The following is a 21,115-nucleotide window of genomic DNA, read 5'->3' on the forward strand; positions in this document are numbered from 1 at the left end:
ATTTAAAGATTAAAATACTTACGTGATATTTATTATTTTTATGGTCGTTTCAAGTACATACATGAACAGCTATATATTATACCAGCAAGCATATCCATAAAAAATACTATCATAACCCAGAATATTCGCAAAAATTGATACCAGGCTAGGAGAAATTGCGATATTTAAGTTAATATGAACACAAATGCATAAGAGAGTAATCTGCAAAATTTTCGACCTTAAGGCTGGACGCACATAGAAAGAGCAAAACAGTTTTAGTCAAAAACGTTTTTGAGTAAAAGTGTTCCATGTTGTTGTTCCCATGCAAATTAAATGAGTCGACGCACACTGGTTAGTCGCGTGCCTTAAGGCTCGTTTAGGCTCGTTCGTAGCCGATCGATAGTTCTAGCCTGGACACTTATCCCCGCTTCCATCGATACCTCACAACAGAAGCCGAAATCATGCGAGGCGACGACCGCATCGCGATGGCAAAAATTCCGCGCTGGGGCACATATCGAATAATAATATTTCACTGCAGTTATTATTGTAGTTTATAGTGTGATTACGCATTTAAAATTTTAAAATACCAAACTATTTTGATACTCGCTTTGAGTTTTAAAAAGAATAAAAATTCGGTATTTAAATTAGGTGGGTAAATTAACAATTTTATTTTTAACTTACATTTTACAATCTTAATTTTATTTAGAATAATGCCTACCTCTTGCTGCATTCCTGTTTAAGCTCAGAAAAAATTAAAATGGATTTAAAATTTTTTTTTTGGTTTTGATTATCTTCGGAATCATTCAAATTTTCGATTTTTTAAATAAGCAACAAAAATTTGGCGTAGGTACCTACCTAATTTTGTTTTCGGCATTAACATTTTTACGAAAAAGTAATACAGCAATGCAAAAACTTTCCCATAGCAACCAAGATAACCCACAAAAGTGTCAGGAATAAGTTTTTGAAAAATTGTTTTTTTTTTTCAAAAATCTTTAAAACCACATAAAATATAATATATATATTTTTTTTATATGGCATATTCTTTTACAAGTAAATAATCTGCAACTTTGGGGTAAATTATCCATTTTCGTATTTTGAGGGTAGACGAATTTAAAACGCCGTTTATGTATATTTTTCCAATAAAATAAATAATAAAAAATATTTAAAACATTTATCATATACCTAAAAATACGTAATAATAAAAAAAATATATTATCTTGTAAAATGTAAAATATTGGGTCCCGCGGTATCTCCACTTAGTCGTTCCACTGTACGGCGTGCGCCATCAAATCTCGGCTTCAATTTTGACGCCACGAAACCAGCGTCACGGCTAGAACTCTCGATCGGCTACGGCTCGTTCCGTCATAGTTAAGCACGGGGCCCACTGAATCGGCATCGACCGACTCGGCATGGTCGGTACAATCGGCCGGATTTGCTTCACATGTATATAAATGGGGCCGCGCGCACTGAATCGGTTCGGTTTTCTCCGGCGACGATCTCATATTGTGGGGAGGGCAACTTTTGCCCATTGCACCGAAAGCCTGCGACTATTTTAGCATTTTTTCGTATAGAGTGAGGCACTGTTTCAAAGAATTTTAAAAACCGTTGATTTGATAAACAGGAATTTAAAGAAAACACAAGGCTCAAACTAAATAACATAGAAAGTTATCACGATGGATGCCATATTAAGAGACTGCAACCTCTAGTTTTATATTCATCAAAATGTACTACATTTTAAAACTTGTTGGTACATATTGTAAAATTCTTTTTAATTTAAACAGGGAGACATTTGCAATTATGATTTTCTTTTGAAAGTCGAAAAAAAATGTAAACTTACTGCCAGTCGTTCTTCCGGCCGAATCGATTTCCAAAAATTTGTCTCTTGTTTCAGAATTTTCAAAAGTTCATAAAATTTGGACGCAGACATTCTAAAATATTTGAAAAACATTGCTTCGTCCTCCAGCAAATCATAAAATATATGATGATATTCTCCGAAATCTCTTCTTTTTAAAAAAATATCATGAACCCAAAACCTCCTACGCTTTTCTACCGCTTCTACTTCAGCACAGGCTACTTCAATCATAACATCCTCTTTAGAATCTGAGGACCTACTCATTTTTTTTTAAAACGCTTAAACGGGAGCTTAATCACAATACTTCTATATGCTCGAATAGTCGAACCACTTTTAAACGTCGTCGTGTCTTCGTTCTGCCGATTGTATGAGCGCTAGTTACGGACTGAACGGACCGAACGTGCCGATCCGACCGAGCCGATCCGATTCAGTGGGCGCCCTCCTTTAGGCTGCTCGACGTCGATCGCTGGATCCTCGTTTTGGGTTAAAACATTGTGCACAGAATTGTTTGCTTCCAGTTTATTATTGGATGGCTGCACGAGCAGTGTGAAGTAGTAGGTGTTATTAACCTTTTAATTATGGAAGTGGATGCAGAAAAACTAATTGTCAGGGTAGAGGCTAGACCACCTTTAACCAACTACCAATTAAAAGATCACCATAATTGGGAGTTGGTAGATAAATTATGGGAGGATATTTCAGTAGATATGAAAGCAACAGGAAAAAAATATAACAAAGTAAATTTTAACGGTTTATTATTATCATGAAGGTGACAACTTAAGTGGGCACACTATAATATACAGGGTGTTCATTTGAAAACTTCCCACCACGGACTTATCGAAAACCACTGTTTAAAAAAAACGCCGAAATACGTCAAAAGGTTTGTCAAGGGGGACAACTTTCTAACCTAAAATTACTTCACCCCGTTTCACCCTCTGCCTCCCAGGGTCATCCCCTTAAAAATTTTAAATGGCAAGGGGTATCGAGTAATAGTTTGTTTAAAAGGTCTTTCAAAGTCTTTTATTTTGACGTTTGATTTTTTTTAAAATCGGTCGATTCGTTTTTGAGAAAATTAGAAAAATCTTTGTTTATCTTAATGTGTTCAGATAGAAAACAAAAACATGAAAATATCAGTTTTTATCTCAATAAGTGTTCGAAATGTTGCCCGTTAGGGTTTGCCAAATCTACAATTCGTTTATAATTTAAAACGGAAACTACCAACATAAACAGCAATTCCAAAGATTAGACGTGGAAAAAACTAAATAACAACCTGAATTTTTTTCCGCATTCTTTTGATCAACCAGATATCCTGGGCGAACTGTATTTATTGTTATACCTGCTTAGTTATTTATAGTTGCTAAGGAAAATGTAATAGTGAAAATTTATTTGTTGAATTAAAGATTTTACTTCCAAAATGGTTTACACACTAGCCGAAAGAGTGGAAATTATTCTAATTTATGGTGCCCAAAATCAATGTGCTCGGCAAACTGCCGTCACGTTTAACGCCAGACATCCGAAGAAGATAACTTCTCATAGGTATGTTTTGGATCTTGTTACTTAGTTTACTGAAACTGGATCTGTGGCAAATAAAAAACGTGATCATCGGCGAATTTTGGATGAAGCCGCTCAAGTTGAAGTTTTGGGTCATTTTGGAATAAATCCTAATACTCCATTACGCAAAATTGTTGCTGCCACTGGTATTTCATTAGGCTCTGTTCACACAGTTACCAAACTTCATAAATTTCATCCATTCAAAATGAAAATATTGCAAAAGTTAACCGAAGACGATTTCGATAGGCGAGTTAAGTTTCGTGAAAAAATGACTGAAGCGATTAATGATAATACTATTCATGTAAAGAATATCTGCTTCAGCGATGAATGCACATTTTATCTTAATGGATTTGTTAATAAGCATAACTGTAGATATTGGAGCAATAAAAATCCTCATGCATTTGTAGAAGGGCATACCCAGTACCCTCAAAAAATTAATGTATGGGCAGGCATTTTAGGAAATAAAGTGATTGGGCCATTATTTATTAACGAAAATTTCCGGAAAATACCAATTTATGGAAAATACCATCAATCCGCTTATCACTGAATCCATTGAAAACCAAATCGATGATGATGGAAACCCTATACTTGATGAGGCTGAAATATATTTCCAGCAAGACGGCGCTCCTCCTCACTATGTTCTTCCCGTTCGGCAATGGCTAGACGACGAGTTTTCAAATAAATGGATAGGGCGAAGGGGGCCTATAGAATGGCCTGCTAGATCTCCTGATATAACGCCGTTAGACTTTTTTCTATGGGGTTATTTGAAATCTATTGTGTTTACTCCCCAACCTGAAAGTTTGGATGAACTTCGCCAACGCATTATCGACAGCTGCCATGATATCTCACAACATCGCATATATCATTGTTTGACCCAAAACGGGCAACATTTTGAACACTTATTGAAATAAAAACTGATATTTTCATGTTTTTGATTTCTATCTGAACAAATTAAGATAAACAAAGATTTTTCTAATTTTCTCGAAAACGAATCGACCGATTTAAAAAAATCAAACGTCAAAATAAAAGACTTCGAAAGATCTTTTAAACAAGCTATTACTCGATACCCCTTTTCCATTTAAAATGTTTAAGGGGATGAAAAAACAAAACGGGAACAAAAAAAAATTATTCTTATTTATAACAAAAAAACATAAAAACTAATTCAAGGTGCTCTAAAATAAAACATAACATTGAGAAATATAAATTTTTTTACTTTTTTCTTTAAAAAACCCATGGTACATATTTTGACCCACCATACCACTGCCTAAAGTTATTTTGTATGGTAGGACTGAAAACAAGACTTGTTCTTTCCCAAACATAGGGGAACTTGACACACGCTGCAGGTCCAGTTTGTGCGTATTTCAAATTCCTTGGAACTACAGACTGCACATCTTCGTCTACTGGTTCGTACTGGCTGATGTGTACTTTGAGTAAGTCTAATCGTTTCTGGTTGGGAAGGTTTCCTTTTTTGATGGGTGTTGGTAATGGTTTTTCGGTACCCTGTAATGATGTTACCAATTTGTCAGCAACTAGATGTTCAATAATATTAAAACGAAATTCTTTCATGTTCATTTTAGGCCCTTCAGATAACTTGTAAAGCACGTAAGCATTAGCAACAGCAGCATCAATAAAGAAAAACATGATTCTATGCCATCATTTTTTGCTTTTTCGGTCGAGGCCGTAAACTGCCCTCATTTGGTCAAATTTATCTACTGAGTTCACATGTCTATTGTAATCAGTCAGCGCTATTGGGCAAGGTATGTTTTCTACACTGCCGTCTTTCGCTTTCCTTTTTACCTCAGTTTTGTCATCTGGGTAGTGATAATTTGAAAGAAGATGAACTGTTCTTTTATCGCATGCTGAAAGTCCTGTAGAACTCACGTACCAGTCACAGTCACCCCTGTGCATTGCTTTATCTTCCAGAAATTGGGGCATTATTTTCCTGGTATGTCTAACAGTACCACAGGCATATAACTTTTCTTGATAAGTTGATTCATTAGGGCTACATTTGTAAAAAAGTTATCAAAGAAAATTTTATGATACCTATGTTTTAAATTTTGTGTCATCTGAAGCACTACTTTGGTACCCAAACATTTTTCTGCAACAGGACCGGTTTTGCCACAATATATTTGAAAATCCCAGCAATATCCAGTGCTGTCAGCTATCATCCACACTTTATAGCCTCTCTTTACTGGCTTTGCAGGCATGTATTGTTTGATCGTAGATCGGCCTTTAAAATTTATCATAGACTCGTCCACTAATAAAAAATTCGTGAGGATGCAGACAGGCTTGAAAATGATTGGATTTCAGCATTTCTAAAAATGGTCTTACCTTATATAATTTATCAAAATTATCGGAATTTCGGTTGGGCTTGACAACAACTTCATGTTGTTGTCAAGCCCAACCGAACAGGTGGAACCGTTTTATTATTCTTACTCCACTGTATTTTTAATAATGTTTTTAATTCGCTCAGTGGAATAAGGTCTTCGGGGTCCCATTCCTCCGGTTCTTCAGATGATGATATTACCATATTATTCGGTTCTGATAAATTATTTGTGATTTCTGGCTCGTCTACATCATTTCCATTACAACTATCATTATCCGAGTCGATATCTGATGGAATGTCTACAAATTCACTGTCCGAATTTTCAATATTCTCAATTTCATTATAAAGATCCTTTTCAGTTAAACCAATAAGCTTAAAAGTAATGGTTCTGGTAAATCGGTCACTTGCCATATTGTGCTCCTAGCTAAAAAAAAACCTTACTTGTATGGTGGGACAAAATTTACACAGAATAGTAAAGTAACTCAATAATTTCAAGTTATTTAGTATAAAACAGTTATATAAAAAGTATATCAAATATTTTTAACAAAAAAAAACAATAAAACTTGAAAAAAAAAATAAAAATATCTTACCCTTTTTAGAACGAAACGTGCAACAACAAAACATCAACAAACGAATAACCACTTGAATCACTAGGCACAATCTAGTTACAACACGGTTTAATAAATAAACCGACGTACATTACTGGGAAAAAAACAATTGTACAATTGTACAATTGTAGGTGGGTTAAATTTTACTCCAACATACATGTAGAGTTGTATAATAGGTGCGTTAAATTTTGTCCCTAAGTACTTCAAAGGGATAACACTTCGGATCTCATTAAAGAAATGTTTCTGGACTTAAAATATGTGCTTCTAATTTGCGGACATTCTGTCTATCGGCCAAATTAAATTTTTTGTCAATAAATAAAATGGATATAGGAGCAGATTAATTTCTTACAATACCCAATACATATAACATAGATGTATTTAAATGCTTCTTATTTATTTTATGATTCTTGATGATTTTTATGCATATATATTTTGCTTTTATTTTTTTCTTAAATTATATTTTTGTTAATTTTTTTTCTTATAATTAAAGATGAGTTCCTAGTTTTTTAATCAACGATCATTTTCCTTATATTAATAAATTCAAATTGTGACATACTAATTATATAAAATATAACAACCATATTATTTTTGAGATAAAATTCGCACATGAAGCAAGTTTATATTATGATCCTTTGCCCTTTTTTAAAACTGTTGATTTCAAAGTTCGAAAAATCCAGAAATATGATAAAATCGTTTCACATCAAAGTAGAACAGCATCTTTTTTGTAATTCTCTATTCTGTTTCAGGGCGACGGAACGGGCGAAATAATATCTGCAGGAGAAATGGTAAGCAGACGCTGTTTGTTTTTTGTCTATTTTTATTCTCAGTTCGAGGGTTGTTTATTTCTAAGCCCTTTGAACTCGTATAGTAACGATAAGGACTTTTGACTTTGAGGTATCTTCTTTAAGGGCGGATCTACGATTTATGTTAATATTTTTTTACAAAATACCATTTGATTTAAAAAAGTTTTATGAAATATTTGTAATGTTGTTGGTAAAAATATAAACTTCTTTAAAGTAGGAGTTCAACTATCTAATTTACGCTTTTAGTATTAGTTTCGGTCTTTAGGCTTATAATAGCACTCTATTCGCAGGTGAACATTTCACCACTCTCCTAAGAATGTTTGAATAATACCTATATATTTAAAAAAAAACAAAAACACAAAGTCTAAGCCTCACTTTATTGTATATGTAGCTACAAGTGTTTCTCTGATTTTAGACCATTATTATACCTAAAAATAATTATAAAACAATATCAGATATAAATAAAAATGAAATTAAAAGGAAACTAACTACTACTAACTAAATGAATCAACAAAGCTTTTAGACCTCCCAAGAGCCTTTCAAACCTTAACCATTTGAAATACAAGAGATGAATCAGCAACCTGTTTAAAAAGGCTCAGGTCAGGAGGTCCTCAAAAATGACTATTCAGAGAGGCCTTCAGCAAAAGATATCTTTCCAGAACAAGACAATCAGAAGGAGGTATACTAGAAATAAGGTTCTTGAGGTCCAATGATATTAATTTGGAACTTAAAGTATCCACTCTTAAATGTGGTGGCTTCTCTTAGAACATTATTTAATCAGGCAGTCAAATGGTAGCAAGGAGAATTTGTAAAAGTCTTGATGTTGCTCTAAAATGAACGAGTCACGTGTAGCGCCATACATAAATAATTGTGAGATTGTGTGTTTTTGTTTAAATTTAAAAAATAATTGTTTCCTCTCTTGGAGAAAATAGATGATATATTTTTGTTGGAAAATACACTTATACGCATTCTGTTTACTGCTATAATACAAATTCTAAAATAATAAAACCCTTAAAATCTTATTGTTATTTCATTCACAAATTAACTAGACTACTGATCATGATGTGTCTTCTACACCCACTCTTAAGGCTTCCTAGCTTCTATTTTAAGAAACAACGGATCTCAGAATAAGTTTTCAAATTATTGATCCATCTCAGCTTTCCCTATCCTATGTCAAGTTTTTAAATCTGTCTAAAAAATAAATAAACCAAAACTTAGAAACAATAACAAATTAAACAACAATTTTTTTTTTCAATATTTCAGTATTAACCCATTAACGCCTGGTTAATTTTTTTTTTGGCAGAGAAATATCAAATGATTATTTTTTAGGTTTTTAGGATACAATACAAGGATTGACAGCAATTTTTTAGTTTTATTGGTAATACTGTAGCCGAAATTAAATGTGATCATATGGTAACACTAGGTGTTTTAACTACCTAGTTATAACAATTTGTAAAAAAATACAAAGAATTGTTCAGTGTCATTTATTTTAAAGTAAAAAACAAAAACTGTTATTTTAGACTAAAATCTACTTTCATTGAAAAGCTACTTTGTATGAAATAAAGAAAAACAGTCAATACAAAGACCCACGTCGCATTTTTTGCACATTGTTCTTCCCACTGCAGAACAGCCCTCTCCAGCACAACGTCGCCGTTTGTTTTGGGGAACTCGAATAACCAAATGATCCCTTTTATCATACCGAATATCATCCGATACCCTGTTCAAGGAAACTGAGCTTGAAGATGTGGAAACTTTACGAGGACCTTTTGGTGGAACTCCAAAAGAGTTCAAATAAAATTTCGCTATTTCCCTTCTAAACTCTAATTGCGGAAGAGTTCCTCCAGATTTCTTGTGGAGTTGCCAAGCATTCTGCACACACGCATCCATTAGCCACGTAAATATACTCCACCACCACTTTTTACCCCTTATACCAATGCGGTATCTCGATATATTGTTGTCCATAAGGTCAACGCCGCCCATATAAGAATTGTAAGTTCCAATTACAAACGGCCGAGGCACTTTTTTTTCGGCACTTGAATATCGGCGCACAGATCCAATTGGTTGTACTCCAAAACATGTTGACGCCAGAGTGACAACTTCATTATCAGCCCAGCGAACATATGAAATCCCATTACCCTTATCAAGGATAGATTCGGTAGTACCTCTCAGTTTTTTTTCAAAGGTCTTTTTTTCTGTAAGAGAGCATCCCTTAGGTAATCTCAATCTAAATATTTTCACGCACAGTTCCAGTACCTTAATACCCTTTATCTCGTAAATATTTAAGGAGCTTTACGCCTGTAAATAAATTATCAAAATAGAGTTTATATGGTTTGAAACCTTTTACTCTTTCTACTTCTTTTAGCATTTGCACCATGGGCGCTGATGCTTTACCGTATAATAATTCATACTCAGGGGAGCGGCGGGGGTTATTTCCCTGATACATTTCAAAGTTGATGAGGTAACCGGAAGCCGTATTCATACACCACATTTTATAGCCGAAACGAACTGGCTTACCTCGAATAAACTGCTTGCAGCTGTGTTTTCCGAAGTATCGAATCATAGATTCGTCGTAACATAGATGCTCTTCAGGCTCAAAATAAGCTAAAAAGTTTTCCTTGATCTTGTCCATTAGTGGACGCATTTTCCACACTTTATTAGACAGCTCTGGTTTACAATTATCAGCGAAGTGAATAAAACGCGAAATTTGCAAAAACCGGTCCCTGCGCATAGACATGTAAACCAGTTCATTTCTCATGTCATTATTTGAGTCCCAGTAAAACCTTTTTCCTGGTAAATCAATATACCCACTAATAATAAGAATGCCAATGTAGCATTTCATTTCTCCTACAGATACTTTAGGGTCCGGACAGTTTTTGAATAAGGCATACCTGGACGTTTCCTCGATCATCATATGTATGATGTCATCATGGGTAAACAATTCTAATAATTCCACGGGACTTAAATGTTGATATGGCTTGAAGTCACATGTTGGAAAAATTTGGTGATTTGGTTGCAAATCTCCTTGGACCCAGTCGAAGTCCTCTACATCAACAGTAATTTGTGTTATCGAAGGTGCTTTGTTTTGTGATGGCGAAGGAGACCTATGTTTTGGTGAAGCTCGAAGTGATCCAAGACTTCGCGACAAATCATCAGAACTGCACCCACCAGCTCTGGTGTTGTCCAGGAGTTTTACTTCGGCTTGACCTCTAAGTTGTCTGCCAGATAAATTGTCAATAAATCCACTACCATCTTTATCCCCGGAGTCTACGTCGGTCAGAACGTCCGGATCGGGTGGTTCAATAAATATTTCGTCTATATTATCACTATAGGCAATCTCTAGGGCATCTTGAAGTGAGAAACCCCTCCTATAACAAAAAAAATAAATTTACAAAAAATTCGGTAGTGTAACCGCCTAGCGTTACCATACGGTAACAGGCTGATATATACATCTGTAGCTAATATGGCATAACTCAGATTTCGACAAAAAAATAACTAGTACAATATTTGATATGTCTTCTCACTGGCTAATAAAGTTAGAAACGGTTTCATAAAAAAACTCGAACAATATACTTACACAAAGTTTGGCTCCATAGCACGTTTACGCAATATCAAAAACACCTAAATAAATTACACGCACACGTGTCTGGTACGAACGTCGTCTAGACCTGTTATGAACTAATCAACAAGTTGAACTATTTTTAAGAGACTGACAGCGCCATCTCTCCAACCGGCCTAAAAATAGAGCCGCAGCATCCTTTACAGAAAGCATAAATAATTGTGACCATACGGTAACGCTAGGCGTTAATGGGTTAATTTAGACTCAAACTCAAAGAAACAAAAGAAGCACCACCTTATGATTGATATTTGGAAGAACATCTATGCTTAATTTCATAGTTTGCTTATAGGTCAAAGTATTATCATAGATACTTATCATATTAATGCACCACACCACAAGGATCAGTGCTAAGTCGTATTCATCTTTTTATTTTTGTGAATGCTTGCCTTTAGGGAACCAGTAACCTTATTGAGATCACTACTTTTAAAATCTACCTTCCTACCTATTTAGGTATCTCTGGATATAGCTATCCAACTAGAAATGAAGATAACCTAATCTTAATAATTATATATATTCAATTATCAAAAAAATACATATATAGTATCCATCTGCAAATTTTTATTTAGCTAGTGACTTCAATTTATTTTCAACAGTCATTGTTGGTGTCAGGTAAGCCATAGTGCTTTCTTTTCAATTCACAACAAGTTCCTAGTATAAATTATAATCTTCATCCATTGTACCTTCTGTAACGATGGACTGGTTGCATTCAATCATATGACATATCAAAACACTCTTAGAAAAATTGCTAAACAACTGCATGCAACATTCCTATATCTGATAGTTATTTTTAATAAGCCGAGGTAGATGCAAATAACTACTTTGACCCAGATTCGTTGTCTCCTGACTTTCTCAAAATTTTGGACGTATATAAGATCGTTTACTAAAATACTGACAGAACTGCTTTTCAACATATATTTTATAAGCAAATGATAATTAATTTGTAAACTATTACCTGTTAGCATATTACTGTATTAACAATGGTTTGTATGTCAGTGTCTTCGGGTTTGCTTAGAAGGATCAGTTTTCGGAAGAACAAGAATCAGCAAGGTCTTTACTGATTTCCTGGACAAGGGCTTGGAGAAGGGTTGTAGACTATGCGCGCACTTTATACTATTGTAGAGTTTTTCCGTTCGTGCGTTAGGTGTGAATTAAAACAATCGAAATTAGTCAATTAATTTATTTATACATTTCACTTACGAAAACACGATCACTCACGACTACTAGAGATATTTATTTTTTCCGGTATTTATTTACAACTATTTAAATCTCACGCCAATACTCTTCACCGAACTGACAACTGACTACCATCAGCGATGCGGCTCTTTATATACTCGGCAGAACGCTGTTCCGGAAGATTCTCGCTAACCTTCGAGATATCGTGCGGTGTACCACTTATGTCATGACGGAGAATCAGCTAGTTTTTCGGTATATAAATTATTTCCTCTAAAGCTTTTGAGCGGGTAAACCATGGCATATTACTACATAAGCCTAGGAGAATGGCCATTAATGCTGATTCTCGAGTTGGCTAAGAGTATACTTTATAGGAAGGACTCAATTTCACTTAGAACTTGAATAGTTGTACTAGGCACTGGAATGTTGAAGCCATTAAAATATTATATTGTTTTATCACATCTTATCATGATTATGGTTGTTCTGTATTGTCTCTCTTCTAATATTGAGATAGATCAATTAATGGATCGAAGTTGACTTTATACACAAAAAGCCTATGCTGCAGCAATCTACACAAGATTTATTGTAGTACTTTCGAGCTGTGTTAGAGCTCTTAATTAGGCCTGGCTTTTTGATCAGTTGAATTGGGCTTATAGGCTTTAATGAACTTTTTACCCAGCCTTTGTTCTATCCTTTAAAACCGCCAGCTGATTAGTCTTAACCTTAAAGAGTCCAGCAACAGTGCGACAGACTGGCTCGGGATCTATTAATTTGTCACTTTCTTAGTAAATTGTCTGCTTTTTCATTGCCACCTTGGGCTTTATGACATCAAGCATGGGTATGACCCATGCTAGATTAAGCTAACTGGATATCTTTTACTAGCTTGGATTTGATTGTCTAAATATTTAACTATAATATTATGTTAGATATTTCTTTCTCGGATGGGCATGGCATAGTGCTTATGGGCGGCAACTTTTGTATAGACTACTATGGCATAATTCCCTAAACTCGTGGAGATGTTTGTTTTTGACTTTTATACTATATGCCTTAACAAATAATATTCCTGAACCTTGAATGGTCATTGTTTCGTGCTAGTGTAGTTTCATTTTAGTAGAGAGCTACACTTCCAGTCCAGCCTTTTTCAGAAAGGTGCTTGTTCAAGTAATATTGAGAATTAATCTTGTTTTAAGACGTGTTATATATAGATTTGACATTTTGATCTTACTCTATTTGCCAGCTCACAGCTTTTATTTGCCCGTCCATGGGGATTTGAACTTGTTTGAGCCTGTATAGGATTGGACTAGTATTGGATAGATTTAGCAGCACCTCTATCGATGTATAGGGTGTAGGAGTATAAGTATAGAGGTTATTCTCATGGCTCCGGTGATGCACAAGAATGCTTGCCTCTGGATCCTCTAGGCGATTCCCTTTGATTATCAGGAAGATATCATTTGCATAACCCTGGATGGTCTTGTGTCCTTTTCGGTTAAGGAGCCTGATGATCAGGTCATCCACCAATACAGATCATAGAAAGGGGAGATACTACCCCACTCTTTAGGAAACCCTTAAACACAGTAACGCTAAGATCCGCACAAGGCCCTAATCGACCATTGGGACAGCATACAACTGATCAAAGGTTGGGTCGATCACCTTTCTTAGGCCATTGAACTAGTCTGTACAGGGTGTTTCAAAACTATGGGATCAAATTTCTAGGGGTTATTCAGTGCAACCGTAGAGTATAGGAACCCATGTCCAAAAAAGTGTCACTATGGCACTACGGCCCGAAAACGCGTTAAAATTTAAAAAGAGGATGAATTGCCTAAATAGGATTTAAAGCATTTAATTTTTGCATGATATCGCAATAATTATTTAAAATAATTTCCTCCAACCTGAAGATACCGATTAAGACGTCGCACATGATTTCGGCAGACTAAAAATAGGATACTCGTTTTAAATGATTTCAAATGCTGCTATAATTCGTCCAATTAAGTCTTGTGCTGTTCGATTTCTACTAGAGTTTCGTAGACCAAAGACTTTCTCTAGATTTTTTCATTTGTCCTCACAGGAAAATATCTGGGGACGTTAAGTCAGGTGAGTTAGAAGACCAAAAAATTCCACCTCTGGCAATCCAACGGTGCCCAAGCCGCTGAGCCAAATCTTCACGTACTATACAAGTACAGCAAAATCGCATGGAGATTTTCTTCGTCCCAAAGTTGGATATTCCTGCTATTAAAAATACCGTTTCTTATGAAAGAGGCTTCATCGAACCATAAAATATAGCGTAAAAAATTTGGTTGTTTTTGGTTGTGTAGCACCTGCCAGATGGAAGGTTACTCGTATTTATATCCTTAGCAATGTGACGGATGCTACTTGATGTTTCGTCGGCAACTCGCTGAAAGACTTCTTCTTTAAATTCGATCGTTTTTACGGTCTACAGTTTCTACTGTTGCACTAAATAACCCCTAGAAGTTTGATCCCTTAGTTCTTAAACACCCTGTATAGCCATAATTTAATTTTTGGGCTCAGGCCTCAATTTCTGCCACAAAATCATGCATCTACCTAGAGCTGTTTTTGTCTTGTTTATGTGTGAATTCTAGGTCATTCTTTGGTCAAAAGTGACTTTTTAAATTTTTTATATAACGGTTTCTGTGTTCGTTTAATCTTGGTTCTTTCAATGTTTTCATGTATCTTTTCTTTGCTCCTATCCTAACATTAGTTGTCAATTATGTTTAGTGCATCTTCGTATGTTTGCCTCTGACTACTACGACCAAGCCTCTTGCGAAAGACAAGCAACACATTATTTAATTTATTACTTCTACGAGAACTGACCAACATAATGGTGATAAAACAATTTCTTTCTGTGCCTTTTCATAAGATTAAACTGATTGTTCTTTGTCTTAGGCTAGCCTCAATCCGGGCTATAATCTGAAAATGACTTAACTTAAACTGTTGAGATATGCAGAATATAAATAAAAATACTTGCTGATATAACTCATCATCATAATGATGATAAGGATCCTCATAAGTACCATCAAATAAAAAAACCTAACTGGGATCATTCCTCAAAATATTCCAAGGTAGCAAAAGTGCAAAAACACGTCATGGTCTAATCCATTTTGCTGTACTTTGCACTATTTCCCTGAATAAGTCAGTCGATATGCACTACTATGCAGAACTCGTCTTAATCAGTATTTTTTATTCCTGCCAACAGAACCATTCAAATCCAAAATGTCAATAATTTCCCTTTAAAGAATACTATCGAGTTTTCCCGTTGAAAAATCGCCATTTATAGGATAATTATTGCTACATATCCTAGCTAATTTCTATTGTACCTATATATATGACGAAACTCAGGTAAATTAATAGGCCCCGATAGAGAACTACCACCACCATATTACAGATGCCTCTTTTACATGCATTTTTATGGCTTAGCGTAAGCCTGGATTTATTTTTAAATAAAATATGTCCTCACTGGTCCACAGTCCAAATAAAATGATTGCAGCAAAAAAATTCATCGGGGCATGGTGCATTCGCATTCATGTATCATTAAAACTAAAATCAGCAATGCTGCTGTTTCTTAATTTAGTATATCGCCCAAATCACGGTTTTCATGTGCTGTTGAAGAGAAAAGTGTAGTAGTAGATGCTCTACTCGGTAGTTGCTCTAGATTGCACTTCTGGCTTTTTCTGACTTTCTCGGAAACTAAGTTTTATCTGCTAATAAGCTTAGATATTACTAAATAACTATGTTGAATAATACCTCTCAAGGAAAAACCTTACTGATATTACATGATGATTAAGTAACTCCTCCCATTACTTCTATTTGATCTACTTGTCATTTTTGATCAATAATACTCTAATGCAATCACATTCGTATTGGATCCAAATTGCCCTAGATATCATAAATACAATGGAAACATTTTAAAAATGTCTTTTTATTTATTAAAATAAATTCTATGACTTACAGTTGACTTAAGCAAAATGGAACATTGATCATTTTAAATTAAAAACACTGATAGGAAAGAAAAGCTGCAGGATAACATTAAAAAGGGTATATTAGAATTAACAAGAAAATGAAACGGAGGAAGAGTATTAGTCGTAAGATTTAATTTAGGATAAGACTTTTTATATATAGAGCAAAGGATTAATTAATTAAGGTAGGTAAAGGTTGGTGGCTTAAATAAATCCCTGACTTTATATAAAAAGTTTTTTTCTTGAAAATGAAAGTCGTAAGACCCGTAAAACTACAATGTACTTTTTTAGAAGCTGGATTCCATTCTCGGGTTCCAGATAATATTTAAAATCCATAACAGCTTACCATCAGTAAATAAATAATAAATAAATAAATATGTCTTTATTTGGTATCAAATGACCATTACATTTGCCCAAAAATGCGAAGATTAGCTAAAGCTACTTTTATCTCTTAACCCTAATAGTAATAATTACAAATGTTTTGATAAACAAGCAGTAATAGTAATAAAAAAATTAACCAAAGAACATATTGAGAGAAAAAAAATTAATTAAATACATTTGTAAATCCGCAGAAAACAAAATACTAATTGTGCAATTGTTCCTCCAAGAACAAAGTTTTATAATCATTTTTAAAGCGAGATATTGGAATTGAAAAATTAGGTCTAAATCGATTATAAATTGTTACGGCAATGTAAGTATAACTACGTGAGAAAAGTGCTATGGTGTGGCAATATTAGAGTCTTATGTGTTATATCTCTATCATGAATCACATTTATTGTTATTAATTTCTCTAACAGATATTTTGGCTTTTGGTTTTTATAGAGCCCACACATAAATGTAAGAAAATGAAACATAAAAAGAAATGACAATTTTAGCCACTGCAATCGATAGATATGAATGGACACATGATCAAATTTTCTTAAATTACACACAAATCGACAACACGTATTTTGTACACGTTGCAGTTTCGGCTGGGTTATCTTATCAAGTTATTTTACCTGCAAGTACACGGTTTAAAAAAAAAAGACGTTTTGTCCAGTATTTTTGTCAGCTAATGCTGTGGCAATTATAGAATAATGCAAAACTAGGTGAAGATAAAATGAAATAAGAAAGAAAGAAAGATTGAATTGAAATTGAATTGATTGAAAGCTTTCCTTTGTTAAAAGGGTTAACTCAACTCGCAAAGAAATACAATCACCACATTATCCGGAATTATTGTCCACTTCTATTCCACTTTAACATAAACCTTATCCTTTTTGAATGAAAGTGCTACCCTCTATCCCGATACAAATCCGATATTTATGAGAATAATATTACCACCCTGAATAACTTAAGAAAAAAATCTACGGCCAGGAGGAGTTAAGGCTGGCACCGTAAGAATTTTTCCGTTAGGGGTAAGTTTCTTGAAAGGCCTATAAAACCCCAGCGGAAAATATTGAGATCGAATCGTGAATTTAGAGGTTTTAGCGAACAAATTCTTGCCAATGTTCTTGAGTAATTTTAAAATAGACTTTATTATTGTCTCACCATAAAGACAACGCATATTTTGAGCATCAAATAAATTAAGCGAGCTCATGAATAATTGTGATCTACATTAGGAAATTTTGGATTGTTTCCAACATTTCAGTGTTGTTCTTATATTTAAGGCTCCATATTAATTAGGCAAACTGCAACCTACCAAACGTATTACAATAGTAGAGGTTAAATATTTTTACTGTTGTAAAAATCAGCAGTCCTAATGAATGCTGGACTTTTATTACAATCATTACGCAATTTGCCAATATGTAAATAAAAGACCTCTTTTAGAGACAAAAAAACCTCGTGATATTTAATATGAATAGAGATATTTATTTTACTGTATTTATTTACAAATGTTTAAATTTCGCGCCACTATTTCGAACTTTACTTCACTGAATTGACAATTGAGAACTATCGGCGATGCGGCTCCTTGTATACTCGGCAGAACGCTGTTCTCGAAGATTCCCGCTGACTTTCGAGATGTCACGGTGCTAGTAGTAGCTGGTTTCTTGGTGTTTACAATATCGTTACAATACTCATTGATTTTCTTTAAAGAAAAACAAGTTATGAAAGCATTCGTAAAGGGCATGACAGTATAAGCTCGACCCCATTTTTAAAACTAGTTTTAAGTCATCCGCATAGCAAAATAATTGATACCCTGAACAGAGTTTGATGGTATTTATGTAAACCACTAACAAAAGTGAACCAAGATAGGAACCTTGAGGGACTCCCGGTGGATTCATCATCGAGAACATCATTCAAGAACCAAATTCCAAATAAGCTACCAACTTTGCTAGATATAACAAGTATAATTTAAACCATCTCAAGAGATTGTCACAAATTTTTACTTCGGTCAACCGGTCAATTAATATTATATACAGGGTGCCAATTTAAAAACTTTCAATGCAAATATCTAAAAAGTTAGAAAAGCACAATTTGGTAGAAATGTTATACAGGTAGGGGGAACTACACCCAACATATTGTGGTTAATTACCGATGCACCCAACCACAAAATTTTAAATGCCATCAACCTTTTTGTGATACCTTAAATTCCTTAAAACTTACTTTTTTACCTTAAAACATCTTTGGGAGCAGTATTTGTCTAGACAAGAATAAACTCTGTGTTTATGAAGTTTTGTTTTATTTAATTTGATGCTAAAAATTCATTCCATTTTAGGCGAAACAGAAGTACGAGGGCGGGTCAATAAGTCCGTGTCTTTTTGGATAAAAGACAGGTTTTTATATAAAAAGTTATTTTATTTTTCAACATAGTCTTCTTTGAGTTCTATACACTTAGTCCAACGTTTCTCCAGTTTTTTTATCTCTTTGGAAAAATATGATTTGTCGAGGTCATCAAAATAGGCATTTGTTTGAGAGATGATTTCGTCGTTGGAGTCAAATCTCTTTCCGCCGAGCCATTTCTTTAAGTTTGGGAATAGGAAATAGTCACTGGAGGCTAAATCTGGAGAATAGGGCGGATGAGGAAGTAATTCGTAACCTAATTCATGGATTTTTGCCATGGAAACTGCACATGTGTGGACCCTTGCATTGTCCTGGTGGAAAAGAACTTTTTTTTTGGCCAAATGTGGTCTTTTTTCTTTCAGTTCCTCATTGAATCTATCCAATAAGTTGCTATAATATTCTCCATTGATTGTTTTCCCCTTTTGAAGATAGTCAATGTGAATTATACCGCGTGCATCCCAAAAAACGGTCACCATGACTTTATTGGCTGACAAACCCACCTTTGCCTTCTTGGACGCCGATTCACCCCGAGAAATCCACTGTTTTGACTGCTGTTTGGTCTCCGGCGTGTTGTGGTGGATCCACGTTTCGTCCACGGTGACGAAACAGTGCAAAAATTCGTCCATATTGCGGTTGAATAACGCGAAACACTCCTGGGAAATTGTCACACGGTTGCGTTTGTGGTCGATTGTGAGCAAACGCGGCACCCATTTTGCGGAAATCTTTCTCATACCCAAATTATCATTCAAAATTGAAACTACTGAACCATGTGAGATGCCTATGGCTTCTACAATCTCTCTTACTTTCAATCTCCGATCGGCTAAAACCATATCGTGAATTTTTTCGATTGTTTTGGATGTAGAGACCTCGACTGGGCGTGCAGAAGGTTCGGCATCTTTCGTGCTTGTACGGCCACATCGAAATTCAGTAAACCACTTCTTTATCATGGAAATGGATGGTGCAGAGTCCCCATAATATTTATCAAGCTTAGCCTTGGTTTGAGTGATGGTTTTTTTTTCGTAAAAAATAATGCTTAATGAGCACACGAAATTCACTTTTTTCCATTTTCTTCTCAAAACGAGTGGTAGGCTGCTGGACGCAGCTTGTTCAAATTTTGACAGGCGTCAACTGACAGTTTTCTGTTGACAGGAGCAGAGTTGCCATTTCCATTAAAGGGCGGGAAATTCAAAAAGTCACGGACTTATTGACCCGCCCTCGTATAATCTATTTTCATATTTCACATTTTGAAACACTTCTCTTAATCTCTAATAGATGCACATTCTGTAATAATCCTTTGAATGAGTGAAGCTGGTTGCGTTTTAAACACAACAGTTTTTAAGTAACCCCAGAGAAAAAAGTCGAGGGATGTAAGGTCTGGTGATAGCCACAATAGACCCAGGGTCGCAGTACTCACAACAAACCTAACCTAAATCTGGTGATCTCGTCGGCCATTCCATTGGACCAATCCGCTGATCTGGAAACGCATCATGTAAGAGCTGCCTCATAGGAAGAACATAGTGGGGTGGCGCTTCATTTTATTAAAAATGTAATAATCTTTGTTTAGGTTCCTAGCTCCATGAATATCCAACTGATTTTCATGCATTGAATACATACAACTGATCTTTGTACATTTATAACAAAATTCAATATATGAGGGTAAATGAGCTGTTCAAATAACTTGTGAATAATTTTCTAATTGATCTAAAATTCTTTATTTTAATTATTTAATAATTATGAATTGGAATGACAGATTTCCAAATATTAGAAAAATTCCACAACTAAACGATTGTTCAAAAATCAGTGTTAATGAGAAAGACTGTAAAGCAGAACATCCTTTTGCAAAGATGGTTGGGATCCATCTGGCCCTGATCCCTTCTCTTTTAGATCCCCCAAACTTTATTGAACTTATGCTCTTCCAAAATTAAACCAAGGGTTTATTGAAAAAATTAATAAAAATCTACATGGACCAAATCAGAGCTCTTTTAAATAATCCTTACCACATATCCTAATGGCAGTGGAGGATTTTTTGAGATATGCTAGGGAAGCTAGCTATAAGCGCTTTCAACTAGCTTTTGTTTTTAACTTAAAGAATCTTCTCTGGCATTAAATTGATTTCTCTGTCAAACGATTCTATAGTATTAAATCGTCATTAAAGTTAATAATCCTACCCTGCAGTCCACGCGACTTGGTGTTCATCTTAACCAACAAAGGCGAGTTTTCTTTCTGGTTAATTGTGCTGCAATGAACCTCTTGTTAAAATTTTACCCTTCTAAGTATCGCTTCAACTGTAATGTGTCAACGTATTAAAAAGATTTTCAATTTTTTGATTGATTGAGGTTTAAGTTTCTCTCTAATTTCAGAACTTCAATGTAATCTTTTTCAAGGAGTATTTAAGGCTTTTTTGTGTTCAAAGGTTCGAAAGATACACTATGTGGAATCCTTAATATTCATCCAATAAGGCAATCGCTTTTTCTAGCATTCG

At 34.7% G+C, this 21,115-nt stretch overlaps 1 protein-coding gene across 4 annotated transcripts in view; it reads left to right on the forward strand.

Annotated features, from left to right (window-relative positions):
- The window catches only part of LOC126738858 (collagen alpha chain CG42342-like), a 328,471-nt gene that overhangs the window by 286,388 nt on the left and 20,968 nt on the right, over positions 1–21,115 (forward strand). For 2 of the 4 annotated variants that reach the window (XM_050444324.1, XM_050444321.1), the window contains one exon: positions 7,053–7,098. The exons of 1 other annotated variant lie outside the window; for it this stretch is intronic. In XM_050444324.1, coding sequence (XP_050300281.1) covers positions 7,053–7,098 — 46 coding nt within the window. The remainder of the gene's footprint in view (positions 1–7,052; positions 7,099–21,115) is intronic. One more of the 4 variants, XM_050444323.1, reaches the window with a different exon arrangement.

Source organism: Anthonomus grandis, chromosome 7 (genome assembly GCF_022605725.1).
Source record: "Anthonomus grandis grandis chromosome 7, icAntGran1.3, whole genome shotgun sequence".
Taxonomy (NCBI): Eukaryota; Metazoa; Arthropoda; class Insecta; order Coleoptera; family Curculionidae; genus Anthonomus; species Anthonomus grandis.